The sequence below is a fragment of the Poecilia latipinna genome, unplaced genomic scaffold (assembly GCF_001443285.1).
Source record: "Poecilia latipinna isolate Pla-1442-1.1 unplaced genomic scaffold, P_latipinna-1.0 Scaffold1003, whole genome shotgun sequence".
NCBI lineage: Eukaryota > Metazoa > Chordata > Actinopteri > Cyprinodontiformes > Poeciliidae > Poecilia > Poecilia latipinna.
Window position 1 is genome coordinate 193,340 of NW_015113619.1, and position 18,942 is coordinate 212,281.

At 36.7% G+C, this 18,942-nt stretch overlaps 1 protein-coding gene across 10 annotated transcripts in view; it reads left to right on the forward strand.

Moving 5' to 3' along the window:
* LOC106958643 (calcium/calmodulin-dependent protein kinase type II delta 2 chain) overlaps positions 1-18,488 on the forward strand; it is a 55,231-nt gene extending 36,743 nt beyond the window's left edge. Inside the window, exons 7-22 of one of the 10 annotated variants that reach the window (XM_015050638.1) lie at positions 1,053-1,155; positions 2,145-2,228; positions 2,467-2,561; positions 4,658-4,780; positions 4,886-4,969; positions 5,216-5,258; positions 7,194-7,231; positions 11,168-11,227; positions 12,408-12,452; positions 13,407-13,455; positions 13,816-13,914; positions 14,370-14,390; positions 14,798-14,873; positions 14,973-15,067; positions 16,574-16,802; positions 18,468-18,488. In XM_015050638.1, coding sequence (XP_014906124.1) covers positions 1,053-1,155; positions 2,145-2,228; positions 2,467-2,561; positions 4,658-4,780; positions 4,886-4,969; positions 5,216-5,258; positions 7,194-7,231; positions 11,168-11,227; positions 12,408-12,452; positions 13,407-13,455; positions 13,816-13,914; positions 14,370-14,390; positions 14,798-14,873; positions 14,973-15,067; positions 16,574-16,802; positions 18,468-18,471 — 1,248 coding nt within the window. In that variant the 3' untranslated portion in view covers positions 18,472-18,488. Of the gene's footprint in view, positions 1-1,052; positions 1,156-2,144; positions 2,229-2,466; positions 2,562-4,657; positions 4,781-4,885; positions 4,970-5,215; positions 5,259-7,190; positions 7,232-11,167; positions 11,228-12,407; positions 12,453-13,406; positions 13,456-13,815; positions 13,915-14,369; positions 14,391-14,797; positions 14,874-14,972; positions 15,068-16,573; positions 16,807-18,467 lie in introns of those variants that run through there. The other 9 variants (XM_015050637.1, XM_015050640.1, XM_015050642.1 and 6 more) reach the window with 9 other exon arrangements.
* Positions 18,489-18,942: the final 454 nt, after the last annotated feature.

The window sequence follows — 18,942 nt, forward strand, 5'->3', positions numbered from 1 at the left end:
TAAAAAAATATATTTTTTTGGGGGTTTTTTTTTTGTTTTTTTTTTTTTTTTTTTTTTTTTTTTTTTTTTAATGATTGTCTGCAACTGTGTTGCACAGCATTGGTGGGAACAGAATTAATCAAGGATCAGCATAATTACAAGTAGGATGTGATGACAATTAGATCTAGGGGGAAAGAAAACTCAAAAGTTATTAACTCTTGTAAGATTTTAAAGTTGCTGAATTTGTTGGGAAAGATGTCCTTTACTGAAATGATGAAGCTTATATGTGCCTCATAATATCAAGATTTCCTTCACTGTCATGTAAGTCTGTGTGCTGATGTGAGTGTCTGTGCCCGGTGAGCTGTACGCCTGCCATAAACCGCCAGCTTTGCAGGCTGTCTGTGTTTGGAGTCTCTAAATGTTAACAAATGTATTATTCATTAGAGCACACTGTCTCACTGGCCTTAGGTTAGCAAAGACCTTTCTGCTCCACTGTATGTGTGCAAGGGTGTGTTTTTGAGAAAATGTGTATGTGTGTGTGTGTGTGTGTGTGTGTGTGTGTGCATACTGTGGGCTCATAAAAATCTTTGATTCTACTAAACTGTGCCAGTCTCCAACGTGTTTGTAGTTATATATATGTGGCTGAGTCATGTTTTTACGCCTCTTGTTACCCCACTCCTTCCCCTGTATCTCTTTCCTCGCTGTGGGCTTTGCTCCCACTCATGGATTTTATCAGTATATTTGTGGCATTATAGAAAGAACGCTCGTTCTTCACCAAGCCTCTCTTTCTTAATCAATGAGGCTCAGGAGACAAGTCCATAGTCCCAGCACACAAAATGTCCGTGGTCACCTTGAGAGTCAGTCCTGTGCACGTTTTGTGTCTCTGTCATCTGTGTGACAGAAAGGGAGTTGCCTCAGACACTGATTTAAGAGCAGTTTAGTGTCACTAAGACCTAATAGCTTTGATTAGGTATTGGTTTGGCTAATCTGATTTTAGATCTGTGTCTGTGGGCAGCATGATCCCTGAGCGTCTGACCTCTCACCTCTAACCTGTTTGACTCCGCCCCCCCCAGCCTGAGAACCTTCTGTTGGCCAGTAAGCTGAAGGGGGCGGCGGTCAAGTTGGCTGACTTTGGGCTGGCTATCGAGGTACAGGGGGACCAACAGGCATGGTTTGGTGAGTATCCATTCATCTGTTTCTCCACTTTTAGTTGAGGAATACATTTTTTCTTTACTTTAATAGTTCACAAAACTCCCCAAGTTACTAACAAGCCAGACTCTGGAACAGGATAAGGGTTTAAGTCCATGGGAACCATAACTAAGTGTCAGATAAAGATAGAGGTGTGGACATGAGACAAGGATTTGGTCTTGAGTTCATTTTACAAGTCACAAAACCAAATCTTGTGATTTGTCCTGGACTTGTGCTCCAAAGACTCAAAGCTTGATCAAGACTCAAAGTCAGAGACTGGTTCACAAACATTCTTTATCTCCAGTGATCAGGAGCAAAAGTGATGCTGCATGTAAGCCACAGACTACAGCTCTGACAAAGATATGCATATTCTACTGTGAAAGGGGGCATTTGGTTTATTAGCCAGTGAAATTTGCAGAACATGAGGTAATAATTGGTAATAGTTGGCAACAGTAGCTTTGTTAAGATGAGTTTTATCAAACTCAAGTAAGCTGAGTGATAAATGCTTCCCTGTCATTCTGTATCATTACAAAGAAGAACTTGCATCCAATCTTATTTAATTGCTGTGGAATTAGTCTCCTTGCAAAAGTTAATTAAAACAAAAGCATTTCCTGCAATATGCATTTCTTATTCGCTCACTCTGTCATGGTACTAGATGTCTTTTAAAATGGGTTCCGGGGAAGTCTGAATTCAGAGCCTGTTGCCCCTTGTGTAAGAACACATCCAACCTCAGTTTCCCAGGAATCCAAACCCACTTCACCAAATTAAGCGTCCTGCATATTCAATTCAGTATCATCCAGCTAAAACAACACAGCAGCCAAAGTAAGTTTTCCACAGCAGATGTGTATCATCACAGTCCCTTTCAACACAATGTGAATAAACAAATCATTCTCATGAAGCTTTCCAAAGCAAAGAAGAAATATTCTTAACATATCATCCCTTCTACATCTCCCCCTCTCTACTTTTAAACTCTGCAGGTTTTGCCGGCACCCCTGGGTACTTATCCCCAGAGGTCCTGAGGAAAGACCCTTATGGGAAACCAGTTGATATGTGGGCCTGTGGTAAACGAGTTTCAGATGTTTCCACTGTTACATGTTGAATACAGTTGATGATTTAGCTAAATCATTGCCAGTGGCTTTCTGTTGTAATGCAACTCCACAGCTTCATATTTTTTCCAGATGTTGTTGCAGTGTAAATTGTGTTTGTATAATTTTTTGAATCAATACTGGCTGCTGTGGCTGCAGCCATCCTGTTGCCTTTTTATTTACTTACATTTATTTACAAGTGATCTCTTTTTAGGTGTGATTTTGTACATCCTCCTTGTGGGTTACCCTCCTTTTTGGGATGAAGATCAACATCGCCTCTACCAACAAATCAAGGCAGGGGCCTATGATGTGAGTGTCCACAAATATATATATACCTTACATGAAAATACAACGTAAACACCAATTATTTGCAGACATTTTTGTGGACATACTGATGTTCTCATCATACACAATTGAGCTTCAAAAAAGGGGTTTTTGCAAGTTAAAACATAATATTTGAGAGGTTAGCACAGGTAAGATTAAAATGACTTTGCTGCAATATTCAGAACCTCACAGCAAATAAACACTATGTTTACCAATGACAAAATATCTTTAAAAAATTGTTTATGTGTCATGCATAATGTCATCAAAAAAACGAAAAAACATTTGTGCCTGATTTGTAAATTGTTTACCAGATTTATGTTCTTGGTAGTCACATTGTTATGATGTGTTTTCTGTGTATTTATTTTGAGGTTTTTCTGTGTGTATTAGTTTGTTCCCCTGTGAGTCTCTGTGTCTTCCCTGTTCATTGTTCCCAGCTGTGTATCGTTTCTCTGATTATCCTCCCTGTGTATTTAAACCCACCTGTTGTCTTTGTCTCTCATCGGATCCTCGGTGTGTCTTACCAGTCTGTTCTGCCAGCTTCTTGTGTCCCTGTGTTTTCATGATGAAATCATCATCGCCTTTATCCTGGGGTCTGCCTGCGTCCTCCCGCACCCCTCATCCACACATCATGACACACATGTCCTATATCACACATTGCCAGATTCACCATCAGACAACTCCCATTCATTTTCTATTTCTGTTTTTGCTGTTAGCAAGTAGTAAAACCTGAAAATATTACAGAAATGCAACACATTAAAACTACATTGCAGTTCCTATTAAAAGTATTCTGAGAATGATGCTCTACTGGGGCAAAATCTAGATTTTTGTAAGATCAAAATGCCTTCTGATAAAATATCCACCAAATAAAATCTACTCTGTTGTTACTTTAGTCAGGGAGAGAGGTTAAAAATATCATAGTGTCTCAGAGGTTATCGTCAAGCTCCCTCCCACACTTTGCCTTTCTTTCCAAGCTTTCCGAAAGGTAACATTATCCAGGGTGAACTGATTTGCAGTACTGATCATGTGGGCACAGCTCCACATAAGCTTTTAGTTCTACTTGCTAAATCTTGAGCCAGGCTGCAAGATGGTTCAGTTATTAGCCCTGTTGCCTTTCAGCACGGAGGTTCTGGGTTCAAATACAACCAGGGCTTTTCTTAATTTTTTTGCTGAGCAAACGGGGTTCTCTCCAGGTCCTTCAGCTTTAACACATGAAAAATAGCCTGTTTACTAACTCTGTTGCATTTACAGAAAGTTAATCATTGTTCATTGTCCCTATGTATACACACTTCAAGTTCCTGAGATAAAAACACTCACATAAGGTCAAAGTCGCAAAGGAACATTATTCATCAACATACGCAACAATGGCAACATATTTCTTCTTTTGGTGATCTACAAGTTCTGTTTTTCTTTTTTACTGGGTTAGTTTACCAGACAGAACTTAGGAATAGGAATTGATTATACTAAACAGCTGCATGACTGCCTATGAGCTTGTGACTGATAGTTCATACAGTGGGTGGTACGTCTCATGAAGTTTGAAAAATCTTTCCTGCTTACAGGAATGACATAGTTGGAGGAATTTACTGTCATTTCTGACAGATGCTTTAAAGAGAATTAAGTGTGGTGGCCCACCCAGAAATGACCCTTGGTTTACTCAGGAGCTGAGATGGATGAATTTTGGTATTTCCAACACTCAGGGAGCGTTGGAAATCCCAACTCTCACTGAGTTGTTGATTTTAGTTGTAATTCTTTAGAAAAAAAGAATTACAATCTGAATATCTTATCTAAATAAGATAAAATATCGTATTCAGATCAAAGCTTTAAAATTTATTAGGCCTTGACAGTTGGCTGAGAAGACTTTGATAGTTTGCTTTTGGTTCACGTACATTGTGGTTTTTGTATACAAACAGATCATTGTGCAAAGATTTTGCGTATGCAACCAGATCGTCACATAAAGCGACTTAGTCAAAGAAACAAGTTCTCCATCTCATCTAGATCTTTCTATGGTTTCAAAAGTGTCAAAAATATATTGTTTTTTGTGTTGGATACAAGAGCTTTGAACGCTCCTGTGTTCTTATTAACAGTTTCCATCCCCAGAGTGGGACACTGTAACTCCCGAGGCCAAAGATCTCATTAACAAGATGCTAACTATCAACCCCAGTAAGCGCATCACCGCTGCAGAGGCCCTCAAACACCCCTGGATCTGCGTATGTTTCAAGAAAACATAGATGAATAATTATACAGACCTTGATTCAGTTTTGTTATTGTCTGCACTCTTTTCTAACTCTATACGTTTTCCCTCTTCCTTGCAGCAACGGTCCACCGTAGCCTCCATGATGCACAGGCAGGAGACTGTGGAGTGCCTGAAGAAGTTTAATGCAAGGAGGAAACTCAAGGTGATACTGCAGTCAAACAATTGGTGATGTTTCTATTCATGCTGGGTAATTCATCTGCCCATTCCTCCCCAGCCTCTCCCAAGATATCTCACAGTAACTTCAAAATGATGACGTGTCTCCAAATCCCTAATGCCGCACTGCTGCTGAGCATTTCTCTTCTTGCTGAAACCTCCTAATGAATCTTCCTTCCTTTCTTCTTTTTTGACCATTGCCATTTCCTCCTTCTGTCCTCTTCTGTAACTGCAGGGAGCAATATTGACCACTTTGCTGGTCACAAGAAACTTCTCAGGTATGTTTTTCTCAGCCTGGTGCCCCATGACTGGTTTCTGAATTGTATCTTGGACATTAAATATATTGGCTGGTTGTTAGAGCAAGTTGGCCTTTTACACTGATGGTGGGAATTTTTCTATAAAAACTGCATTTGTTATTGATTGACTTCAATGCATGCTGGAGTTGGAATTTAATATGTTTCAGTATGGAGCAGGGATGGTTTTTAGAGCAAATGGGCCAGTGGTAAACAGATTCATCTCACTTTATCTCTCCAGCTGTTGCTCAATCACTCTTCTTCTGCTTTTTCATATTCTCTCTTGCATGTATTTCTTTTGACCCGTCACTAATATTCTGGGTTTTGTTAGCCCACTTTCACTTTCCACTTTTTACAGTAAATTGCATCAACACATTTGTGTCTCTCTTTATATTCACAATTTTCCTCCCTTTTTCAATTTTTATTTCCGTTTCTGTGTTTGGATTGTGGTATCCATTTGAGGTAAGATGTTTGGGATGATGAGGAAATGTGTGGGGATGGATCCAACCAATTTTTTATTTTATTTTTTATCTTAAGGCTCTCCTTCTGTCCTAACAGCCTGTGAAGCATGCAAGGAGACAATTTTTTTTTTTTTTTTTTTTTTTTTTTTTTGCATTTCTTCTTTTAACAAAACCAGTATTGCACCATAAAAATTTAAAAAGAGGTACTTTACAAAGAACAGCATATGGCATGGATTTTAAAATGCTAGTAATAATTAAGAACAAAGTATAAACAAAGGTATATTTAAAGCAGAGAGATGGTACTGAATAGAAGTGCACCTGTCAGAGACTTGTGGCCAGTTCATGGTCATTAGCTTTGTAAATATCTGACCTACTGATACAGATTTTTAAATAAGTCTGATTCCTCTTAGATGGCCATAATTCATATTTTTCAATAAATATTTTTTTAGTGTTCCTGCACTGATTTATAGTGTTTTAGTAATCGTTTATAACAAACAAAATTTGACTATGAAGTTGACATTTCTAGCTGATAGCGACTAGCATTATTTGAAAGATTAGCACCATTAGCATAACTAGCTAAAGACATAAGTTCCTATTTTCTCTTGAAAATGTGAACCCTTACCATAACTCAGATATCCCCAAATAGCTAAAATTGGCATGTTCCTTAACAGAGAGAAGTTGAGGAGCTGAAAAGAATAAAACAGAAATTTGATGAATGTTGCTAAAGTATGCTAATTGCTAAAGCTCTGTTTGGGTCTATATGTTAATTTGATAGAAGTCCAGTTTCAAGAAGCCTCTTTACATTTCCCCAAAAGTTAAAAAGAATGCACTTAAAATCGCAAAGCAGCTAAATGACCAGCACTCTCAAAAGTTTAGTTCTCCATAGCAGACTGTTGTGCTTCCAATAGTTTTTCTTTATAATATGTACTTCTTCAGTATTGCTGTCACTGCAATCTGATTACCCTTTGAAATTATGTGGTAGCTAAATGGAAAAATACAGGATTTTTTTTCGCTTTACAATAAGCCAGTCACCAGTCAGGGCCTATCAAGCTCATTTGTCTAATTCCGATTTCCAGCCAATGTCTTGGTGCATCTATAGTGTTAAAAGTTTGGGGTTCTGGTGCATGTATATGTCACTTTAAGAATGTAAGTCTTTTACTGATATGTTAATTCATCTTTTCACCTGAACTATATTCACTCAGCTACAACCTTCCCTTCAGTCCCTTATTTATGAATGAATCTCTAGTAGGATAACTGCCTTGCATAAGTGATAATGGTATTAGAACCATTTGTAGTATAACTTTATAGTTCTTGCACTTGTATTTATTTGCACATGTAAATTAAAGCTAAGCACTGATAGTTAAATATGCCTGCTGCATGTTAGTGAGGCCTCAGGCACAGGACTATGATTATGAATCCTCATTCTGAACTTTTCTTTCTTTCTTGGCACATGCAGCAGCCAAAAGTTTGCTCAACAAAAAAACAGATGGCGTTAAGGTGAGTTGAAGAGGCCGGCGGCCCTTTTCTTTCCCTTTGCATTGTTTTGAATGGAATGTTGAATTGTGCCTGGGCCTTATGGTTTTAATTATGCATTATGCACTTCATTACAAAACTATGGGACAGTCAGCATATGCTTTGAAAAATGCTTGTTTTTAAGGCTGGTTGTAGAGCCCATACAGTATCTAAGTTTAGTCCACTTAATTGTCTATTTAATTTCTCCTATGTATGTTTCCTAAATTTACCATGTTGCATGTGTTTGGTAGTCCTTATAATACAAAGTATAGCACCTCTATTGGTCTGTTGGTTTATTTTTTATTCAACATCAGACATGGTGATATATTTGCTGACATCACTGCAAGCTTTTATTAGTTTCTTAAGAGACTCTGGCTAATAATTTTTATTATTCAAATAGGTGTTCATTTTAGATTGGAGTTCTCTGTTTATGCTTTGAAGCTGGGTCACTGTGTTTGGCACTTCAGCTGTCATCACACTACTTCTTAATATGTGGGTTGGTGAATCTAAAGCCACTTTTTTGACTAAAAATCATTAAATGGAGCTCATTTTGGGAAATATAATATTCTACATCACATCTGGTGTCTGATTTAGTAATGTGTCCTTGTTAAATAAATTTGGAGCTGGATGAAGGGCACAAAATCTACAATGGGTTACTGTGTTCTTGCATACTTAGTTATTGAGCATCGCAGGGTGAAAGTTGAAAAGTCTGTGCACATTTTAAGTGTTTAACAGTTTACAGTATGAGCTGAATTAATCTGAAAATGGCATAGGCTGAGCTGGTTTGCTGCTGGAGCTACGTCAAATGTTTGGCGTTCTGAGGTGACCAAATCTTTATGGTTCCACACAGAGCATGTGCATAGCATAGCATGAGATCAAATGATTTTAATTATCAGGTCATTGCTGCCACATCTGCATTATATCTATATAAACAATACTGTGTATTGTATGTTTTGAATCTCTATGTTGGCTCTTATGCCACTGATTTCTTTGTCCATAAAAAATCATGGTGCCCCTGCTGATCTGGAGATCAAATTGCAAATGCAAGTATTATGTGTCAGTGTTAGGACCATTTTACTTTAAAAGGGCATATGCTCTTTAACATACTCATATGTTAAAGAATTGCAGGACAGACACACAGTAGTGCGATGGAGTATTACCACATAAAGGTTATTACGGTACAACATTTGTCCTCAGGATGTCTTAGTTTTTTTTCTCTTTAATCCACCTTCACACTAATTATAAGAGGAAATTATGCCTACACCTGTATTGCAGTCTGGAAAATATTAAAAACACACCAAACGTAAAAAAAGAAAATCTTCAGCAAAGTTTTGTTTCCCAGATGAAGAGTTGATTCTCCCCTCTTTTTGAATATGTTCAGAATACATACTAACGTTCCCTTGAGATGTGTTGTTAAAGCTTGCAAAAAGGAAAAAAAAACTATCCATTTCAATAATAATGTTTCCAAAAAGGAAAGAAAAAAAAAATCTGGTTACATTGTGAGATTCTAGGTGCTTACAGCTTTAGCTGAACAACATGAAACACATTATGCACCACCATAAATGAACAAAACCAAGAACGTGTAGAAGTAATGTTTGAGAAAATACTAAATACAATCTATATTTCAGTTATTTTGACAAGCCAACATTAGATTAAATAATGTAAGGTTTTATTTTGTGTATGACCTGGTTGGTCTTTTACATGTGGGAATTTTCGCTATTTGTAAATTAAACTTTTGATTAATGTCTCAAACACAATTTTAATTATTAATTAATTTAACAGATGTGATTCTGTATTTGGTAGTCATTATCCTGTGATCTGATGCAACTTGGCAAATGGCTGACATTTCATAATTTTAGAGAAAATATTCTTTTTCATTGGATCCATCCATATTTCTCTAAATGTCTTGCATTCGGTATCTTTCTAAAAACCAATTTGCTTGACCTCAAGTTTATATGTGGTGGTATGCACTCTTGGAAGATCATCAGCTGGTGTCCTCAGGACATTTCCAAATAACTTGTCTTTCAGCTGTAGAAAGGCAGCTTGAGGTTCTTTGGAACTGTTTTTATTCCCAAATATGCAGGAATAAATGCTTCATTGGAAATCCTGAAATCCATCCTTCTTTGGGAAAACATTAGTGATGAACGTTTGATTTTTGCTGACCAGCTCAACAGTTCTCAGTATTTAAGTTAATTTTGCCCAGCAAAACATGCTTGAAATTTAGTTTTTTTTGTTTTTTTTGTATTTTTTGTTTGTTACATTTCTTTGGCATTTTATTCAGATTTTATTCATAAAATAAAATAATATTAGTCCTATACTATGTTTTTATTCCTTTGATGTGATGTTTCCATATTTTAGGAAATATTAAATATAAATATTGAATATCCTCCAAAATATTTCCTGACAGATCAATTGTTAGACATGAAAGTGGACACTTCAGGTTTCATTTCAACTGTATGTTGCTCAAAAGCTTCTACAATATTGAATCTACCACAAGTCAGTATGCTGTATTCTGAAGAAAAGACAAAAATAGATCTCAACACCCGAATGTTTATGAGAAAATTCTGCAAGTACTCATGCTTTTTTTAATTTTACTTTTTACATGAAATAGCTAAGGGCTTAAGGAGAATTGAGTCATTATTACCACCCAGTAGTTGTCATCCATTGTCCTTTTCATTGACTATTGAGTTATGAAGCAGTTGTGTCTGTGGAATGATGACAGACTAAAGTTTACCTCTTAAAATATGTTTCTTTTCCGTCGAACATCTTTGACTCCAATCTAAAACCTTTTTCCGAGTCTTAATAGGAATATTTGGAGTGTACTAAAGATCCACATTTAACGTGTGTATAACATTGTATTGATGTTTTTGTTTAACTGGGCAGCTTGAAGAGGGGGAAAAAATATTATTTTTTATTTAAACTTGTGCAGTACTTAGAAAATAAAACTAAAAATGAAAGTATATGTTTTTCAGTGACGGACTTTTATAAAACATTTTAGTTCATTGTTAATGTGATTGCGAAATGTAAAATTTTCCTTAATGAAGCATGGGTGAGGTAAGAAGTGGTAAACTTATTTTTTTCTCAGTTATATATGCAAGTTTTTTGTTTTGTCCTACTTGTTGCTTTTTTTTTGTTTGAAATAAATTAATAAATACTAAATATAATAGAATGAGAATAAATCAACTTGTTTTTTAGCCTTTCACAATCCCAGATTTATAAAGAAAGTTCTTAGATTGCAACACAATTTGTTTTAGTAGTACTTCCGTACCAGTCAGTTTAGCTGACTTATTTTACTGTTAACATCTGATGTTTACTTTTACTCTATTTGATCCACTCCTCCTTTACCCTCCATTCCAATACTGTATTAGGTACTGTTCTCTATTTTCCTTGAAAATCAGAACTTGTATCTTAGAATCATGTCCTACCCAGATTACAGTGTTCATTTTAAAGCAGAAAAAAACCTTTGGGATTTACTAACTACTGTGCTTAATGATAATTTCTAATCCCTCTAAGGGAAATAGAAAGTTATGTTTGCAGATTTTACACATCCACTCGTGGCAACAGGTTCACTGAGTGCAGCACATTAAACTCATGGAATCTTCATTCTTGCCATTTTGCAGGGCTGCAGGTTTAGTCAAAGCAATATCTTATCCATGCCAGTGCTTGTCAGACATCTCAAAACATGAGAATACAACCTCGCTAGGTTGTTTTTGTTGAGCTCTGTATCTGACTGCCTAACATGATGAAAACATGATGAAGTCATGAATTTAAGGTATAGTCTGTGATTAACGTAACAGTAGGGTGTGACATGTTTTGGGGTAGAGGAGCTGGGTTTATCTCTTCGAAATGGCTGGAAAATATGGTGTGCTAGTTCAAAAAGTGCGTACATGTGTCATGTCCCCTCTACACTACCCCCTGCAGGTCAACAACAAAGCCAACACAGTGACCAGTCCTAAAGACACTGGCCCTGCCTCTGCACTGGTATATACACTCATCAGTCTCATCAACATCCACACCTTTTCTTTTTTTTTTTTTTTTTACTAAAAGGTGTAAAGCTCGTTTTCCAGATTGGAGGAGGTACAGGTTCACAATCTCTGTTGCTTGATCTCTACACAGCTCAACTAGATTAAAATTCTTAACGGGACGTGCAAAAATATTGACAAATTCAAGGGTAGTAAATATGAGATGAAACAGCAGTCATGCCAAGTTGCCAGTTTCTCCTGAATTGTAAAGTATGCTCAATAATTTGAGTGGACAGCATGTGCAGAATCTCTGACACAACAAGCCATGAAAGGTGAAGACTGTTCATTGACATATTTTTCACTTATATTGATTGGCAGAGCATGCATGTTGTGTATAGGCCTTAATTGGTCTAAAACTGAGATGTGTTTTAGCAATAATCCTTTAGACATACCGTCCTAAATTTCTAATTAGGGCGACCTTTACCTCAAATCTCCAGCCTATCCCTCTTCTCCGTGTCCCCACATTATTCCCTCATACCGTTCTCCAGCTAACTTCCATGTCTCTTTACTCCTACCAGTTGTGCATATAAAACTAGAATCCACATCTGCATTACTGAGGATTTGTTCCTGATATAGTTTGCCTGTGCATGGCTGTGAGGAGTGTGATGATATTTGCTCCTTGGCCGTCTGTTTAGTGGCTTTTGCGTAGTGTCTGCTTATAAGCTTTCTGTGTCTGGCCATGTGACCAGCGCTTTGCATGATGTGAAAGATTTTCTCTTCCCTCATTCGTTGACGGTTTGATTACGCATGTACATGAGGCACATGTACATGCGTAATCAATCATGATCTGTTTTTTTTTCTCTCTATCCTCCTGTCTGTCTTCATTATCAAGCACACACAGAACACACTCACACAAATACAGTAAAAGCTGCTGATGTGTGATTAGAGGGACTGACGGGGTCATCAGGATCTATTCTGCAGAAGCCCAGACATCTGATTACTCCTGCCAGACACAAAAAAGACAATGATGTTATAGGCAGGCAGACAGACAGACAGACAGTGATGTTTAACACAGGCTATAGTTTTAAATTTCAAAATTACACACAAAAAAATATACACAAAAACATTTTCATGGACAATGTCTGGGCTATTCATTGTTACCTGTTTGCTCATGCTCTTCATTCTCTTGTTCTCCTTAGGAGCCACAGACAACTGTGATCCACAACCCTGTAGATGGAAATAAGGTATAACAACAAAATCTCAATGTTCATCAATATACAAAAACAGCTGAATTAAACCCTAACCAATTTGTTTTTGTTTGTTTTTTTTTTGTTGTTGTTTTTTGGCTAATCCAATTCACAGTCAAAAAATAAGGACCTATCCATTCCTAAGTTGATTCAATACCCCAGAGCTGGGATAGGTCTTTGGCTCAGTTTACTGGGTTGGGGTTTCTAAAATTTGGATAAAGTGGCAAATGTTTAACACATGTTTTTGTAAGCTGCAGCTCCACAGCCACATTCAACTTTTCAGACCCCACCCACTTGCATGGGCGAGTCTAGAAATATTTCATTGGGAAACACAGATGGTAAAGGGATGTAACACATAAATGACTAATCACAGAGTAATAATTTTGTGAGTTATATCTGCTATATTATATCTAAAGTGATTGTATTTTGCTAACAAAAACTGGATTAGACAAAACATTCAGCCAGTTATTTTTTTTCCGTCATAATTTAATACTAGATAAGCAATAAAAAAAAAATTCAACCAGCCACATTTACTTAATAAAGCGACAGTGAAAGGCTTTATTTGTATTCAGTGCTGCTTACTTATAGTGGAAGTCTTGAATAGGAATTCCTCCAGAATATTCCACAGTAATATGGTATTTTTACTTACTAAAGAAATTCAAATTAATTTAAGCAAAATAAAATGAAAGTTATAACAAAGGTTCAGTCTGACTGAGTCTTTGTATAGCTCAAACTGGTGATGTGTGAAAATTGATGAGGGTTCTTTTATTTCTTTTTCTAACCCAACAAACCAATGTTTTGACCTGACTTCTGTCCCAGACAGAATGAACCCAACATTTGGGTTAAAGGAAAACAATCCAGTAGTTATTATTATTATTATTTTTTGCTTTCTCTTTTACCAAAGGCGCTTTGACCTACTCAGTTAGAAAAAACATATCTTTTGTTTTTCAGGAATCCATTGAAAGTGCCAACACCACCATTGAGGATGAAGATGTAAAAGGTAGGAGAGGCTCTCGCCACACACCAGTTATTACAGTCGGTGCTCAGACTGATCAATCCTCAGTTGGGGTTTCTGATTGTGTTGCCACACAGTTAGCGGAAAGGTAACAAATGCTGTTGGGTGTTTGGAAAAAGGAAATGTTGTTCTTTTAAAAATTGCCTGCATCTCTTTTTAACATTTATGTTTTTAGTATAATTTAACTCCCCCGCCCCCTCACCTTTTTTTCTTCTTTCTCGTCATTTTATCTCCTCTGTAAATTCCTTTCCTGATCAAACATGTTTGTCTTCGTCACACCCACCACTCAAACACACAAACACTGGACACAAAATTGCACTCTCATCACTCATGCAATCTTGTCAGCCCTCCGTTTGGGCAGCTTAGTGAGCGGGGTCTTGAGTTCAAAGAGTCGCTCCTCACAGATGTCTGACTCGGGACAGACTCCCACCTCCTCAGTTCAGAGTAAGTCCCCTCTGCAAAAGGGGAGATGCCCTGTTTCATTTATCTTTGTAGGATCATGACCTCTCTGTCTGAAGTGTCTCAGATCCTGTGATCATTTCAAGTTTCATAGTCTGTAGTTTTGCATAAATAAATATATAAGTACTTCTCATACCCCATCACTTTAAATAAGATCCTCTTGTTGCTCCTAAATATTTGCTCCTTGAATCCAGTTTAATTAAATCAATTCTTTATTCTACTCTTTTGTTCTTAATTTAAAACTCTGCCTTGTACTTCATATTTTTCCTTCATTTAACTTTAGTCCCGTGTACATTGCTCACTTAATTATGCACTCATACATTCAGTATTGTTGTTCATGTGTGAAGGAAATGAAGCTTGAGGACTAACCTACATGCACTTTTTGTTGTAACATGTCTCTTTTGTTGCACAATTTAAGTAATTTTTTCAATATCCCCCAGCCTGCACCAATAACAATAAAGGTAATTGTTAATATTACTTAGTTACAGCTAGTTTTGTAGTAATTACATTGCATCTGAGCATTGGTTTGTATGTCTATTTTGAGCTTTGTTGGGTGAAAGAAATCCCGTCATCCTGCATTTCTTTTCCTGCCTGATGTCACTATTAGTCATGGGAGGCTTTCTTCTTTTCTCTCTTCAGATATAAAACATAAATTATCATGAATAAGATAAATACTGAAACATTTTAGGACTTTTTTTTGAGCGCCTTCCATTTCTAATACCTGTTTTGGAATCTTGCAAACGTGTAGACTAGAACTCATTTAATGCTATTCGACACCAAATTGTTTATCTGCACTAAGACATTACTTGCTTAAAAATTTTACTTGTTCGTCATTTTTTTAACATTCCGTTCTTTTTTCTTGTTGTAGCTCGTAAACAGGAAATTATAAAAGTTACTGAGCAGCTGATTGAGTCTATAAATAATGGAGACTTTGAAGCCTATGCGTAAGTTCACATTTTGCATATGCACAGTAATATTTAACCGTTTGTAATCAGCTGCCTCCTCCATTTTCTCATGACGGACTCCCTTTTTATACACAACAGGAAGATTTGTGATCCTGGTTTGACGTCCTTCGAGCCTGAGGCCCTGGGTAATCTGGTGGAAGGACACGACTTCCATCGCTTCTACTTTGAGAATGGTGTGTTCAAGGCAATTAAGAAAAATAAAAAACATTAGCTGTAATTATTAACATTTTTCTACAGAACACAAATTGGTGGCTCCTACTACAAATTAAAGGTAATTTGTAAAAGTTGCAATGCTTTTCTTTGTCACCAGTGACATCCACTGCAGTACAGAACACCAAGTTTCTCCATCTAACATGAACAATGGAGAAAAATTAGAAGGCAGTTTTGTTTCCATCAAATTATTGGACGTCTGCCGATGGTCGTAGGGTTTTCAAACAAAGAGATAAATTAATGCGGTGGCTTACTTTAGTGCGATGTAAGCTATTGCACAAGTTCTCGTAACAAATTCCAATGTGGAGAGCTTTCTTTGTTTGTAATTGGGATGAAACTAAAGCGAGGGAACTGAAAAAAATTAGTCTTGTAAACATAACAGAAATAGAAAGAAGCAAAAAGCACCAAAAGATGACAAGAAGCCTGTAAACAAAAATTAAAGAGAAGTTGGCTTTTCTTTTTACTTTTTCACTCTTGTAAATATTCTCAACCCTAAAGCAACAGCTTTCCTTTTTTATCGTTTCTTTTCTGGTAACTGAAGTGTATACCTAATGTGTAAAATGGTACATACTAGTGAAAGCAATGGGATCGTGCAGTAAATACACCCCAATGTTCTTGTTTGACTTTTTTTTTTATCTTGCTCCCAAACCTTTACCCTCTATACGCATACACTCAGAATTTTGCTGCATTTTAATTAAATTAAGATCATAAAAAAGTAAGTGCATAATGCTTGGGGAGAATTCATTTGAAGCGCAAACTGTGCTAAAAATTCACTGCCAGTGTCCTGCTTCACGCTTTTAAAGAAAGTAATTCAGGTTAGCTGTAAATAGGTTCCTCGATTGCCCAGTTTTGCTGCTCAAACTGGAGCAGCATGAAGGAGCTACTGATAGTTTTTGCAAAAGCAAGCAGATTACCTAAAAATAGCCAAGCAACTAACACTTATAATACATCTTTCCATTTTACTTTAAATTAATAGTTAAGGTGGTTCCACTACAAAATGTGCAGGAGAGGATGCAACTGACAGAACTATAAATTCAGGATGTTTGTACGGCATCAGTTGGGTGTTCAGTATCAATATTTAGTCTGATCAGTTTGCTGTTTGTGTTTGCTCCCACTCTGCAAGGGCATGAACTAACCTTGGAGCAAAAAACTCACTCATGAATAATGACTGCCGTAAATGGCAGAATGTTCTCAGCCCGGGTAAAAATAGTTCAGATAAACCAGATATGTCCCAGAAACCTCAATCACTTGGCAAGCCCCTGTTTGTCCGCTCTCCAACATCAACATATGGAGACTTGGGTTCCTCACGCACTATTAGCTTGTACTACAAGGAAGAAACAGTGTATTGCTTTTGGTGTAATTCAAATTGGTTTTAGATCATTATAATGGATTACTTGTAAGTGACGGGGAAAAAGTGGATTTCCACATTACTTACTCGCCGTGTTTTCTTTGTAATCTCTCATTCACAGCGCTGTCTAAAGGAAATAAGCCGGTGCACACTATCCTCCTGAACCCACACGTGCATCTCATTGGGGAAAACGCTGCGTGCATTGCTTATATCCGGCTGACCCAGTACATGGACGGGAGTGGCATGCCGCGCACCATGCAGTCCGAGGAGACCCGTGTGTGGCAACGTCGTGATGGAAAGTGGCAGAACATTCACTTCCATCGCTCGGGCTCACCCAGCATCCCCTCTCAGTAAGAGGCCATAAGAAATCGATAAGCAAGACTCTTGCTTTAGCTAAAGGCACACATACCAGTTCAAAGAATACAATTCATGCAATAAATGATAATCCTAATTCATCCTAAAAAGGGTGGGTGTATGTATAAACAGTGTATATTTTTACCAAATATTTCATTTTAGAAATGTGTTAGGCTTCCATAGGAAACTTTTTCATTGGTTTGCACTTAATTCATAATGAATAAAGATTTAACTGAGCCACTAAAATTACCTGCCGCATTCCTAGGGTACGTAGGACTTTAAGTCAGATGCTCTGTACAGTTTCCCCAACCTGTACAGAGCATAGAGTGGTGCAGAGTCGCCTCTTTGCCTCGTGTTGCTGTACACTGAACTCTGCTGGCTAAAAGAAGGCTAAGCATATTTCCCTCACAAATTGGAAAGACACATTTGAATGAAACTCGAGTTGCAAAATAATTGCTAAATTTAGTCGGGGTTGTTTTATTGAAGTTTGGATGTAATCAGACATATAATGAATAAATGTAACAATGTTAATATGCATGTTATGTTAATCAGCAGTCAGAATAATTGTTGCTATTGTGTTTATACTTAAAAGATGTTAGACATTGTATTTTGTTTTTAAAAATTCCGAATAATATAACAACACCATGCAACTATTAGTTTTACTAAAGGTTATCATATCTTGAAAATTTAATTTTGGTCCAATTTTTCTCCAATAAACCTTCGATTCTGCATCAAAGGACACATGATCACATGATCACTTCCACTGTCAGTTGTATTAGCAGCACCAATTGTAAAACACTAAACGCCTTAAAGTCATGACTTTTAGCAATGTTGCATGAAGCACTCAAAAAACATGATGTGACTTGACAGAAGTATGGAAATGGGAACATATTTATATAACTTTGTCATTTAAAAAAAGAAAAAGAAAAAAAAACTGCATGGAAAAATTGACAGTAATAATTAAGTAATTTTATATAGGATGGTGCATGTTGCCTCTGCTCTATGACTAAGAGTCATAATTTATCGTCTACATCCTGATTGGCACCTTATTGAATTTTGAGCTTAGGTTTAGTGGAATAAATCTGTCACTTTCCTGTTTGGAAACCCAACTTTTGATATGTTCTTCATGTAAATACAGCATAGATGAAAACATTGTTATTTTTCTATTTCTGTGTCTTTATGAAAGAACACAGCAAACTTAAAAAAGTACAAACTAATGAACCTTTTGATTTGTGGCATCAAGTGGGTCTGAGGCCACACCTGATTTACCAATATGTGAAGATATCTACTGGGTTCAATAGATATCTTGAACCCAATAGATTACCAACCTACCGAAGTTGGTAATAAAATTTTGATTTTGTGTTGAATTTGGATAAAATCCATGATACGTTAGTTTTGTTTGATTATTTAAATTGGCATTTTTTTTGTAAACATGTATTACAAACATGATTTTCCCAATTAGCCTGATGTCAAAAGAGGTTCACAAATTAACAACCTTTATACCAAACTTTACCCCTAAAATGGCTGTGCAGCCATATTATTTATGTCTCTGCACTTTATGGCAGTATTTCTAAATCTACACCATATTTTCAATGTAGTTATTGTGGAACAGAGAATGATTTATGCTCTTTAAGTCCTATATTTTTTGTCTTTTCTTACAGTTAATGGAATATCAGTGTGTGGAAAAAAAATCTAGTGGAGCAGTCAACTAGCCAACCCTCCTGACAGCTCTTTAGACCTTTGACCCTTCCATAAGGACGTGACGTCGCACAGGATACAAGCATTATTACATTTTACTGTTATGGTATTTTCTGAACGGACAATATCCAAACCCACCACTGGGTGGCAGCACACTGTATTTGGACATTATGAAACAAACATATTGAGAACATTTTGTTTTTTCTTTTTGGTTTGTTTTTTAAACGTTTTTGGTATGCATTTTAAAGATAAAATGAGATGTTTAAAAATTCCTCAGCTGTAACCTCTCCTGAAGATTAGTTCTGTATTTTTACGTGTATTTCTGTGTGTGCAACTCGAAAACCATTTGGGAGATCAGAATGTTCAAAAATTGAGCTTGCTTTAGTTCTGGTGATGTATATATACAACGTGATTGTTGATGAAAAGAAAACAAACAAA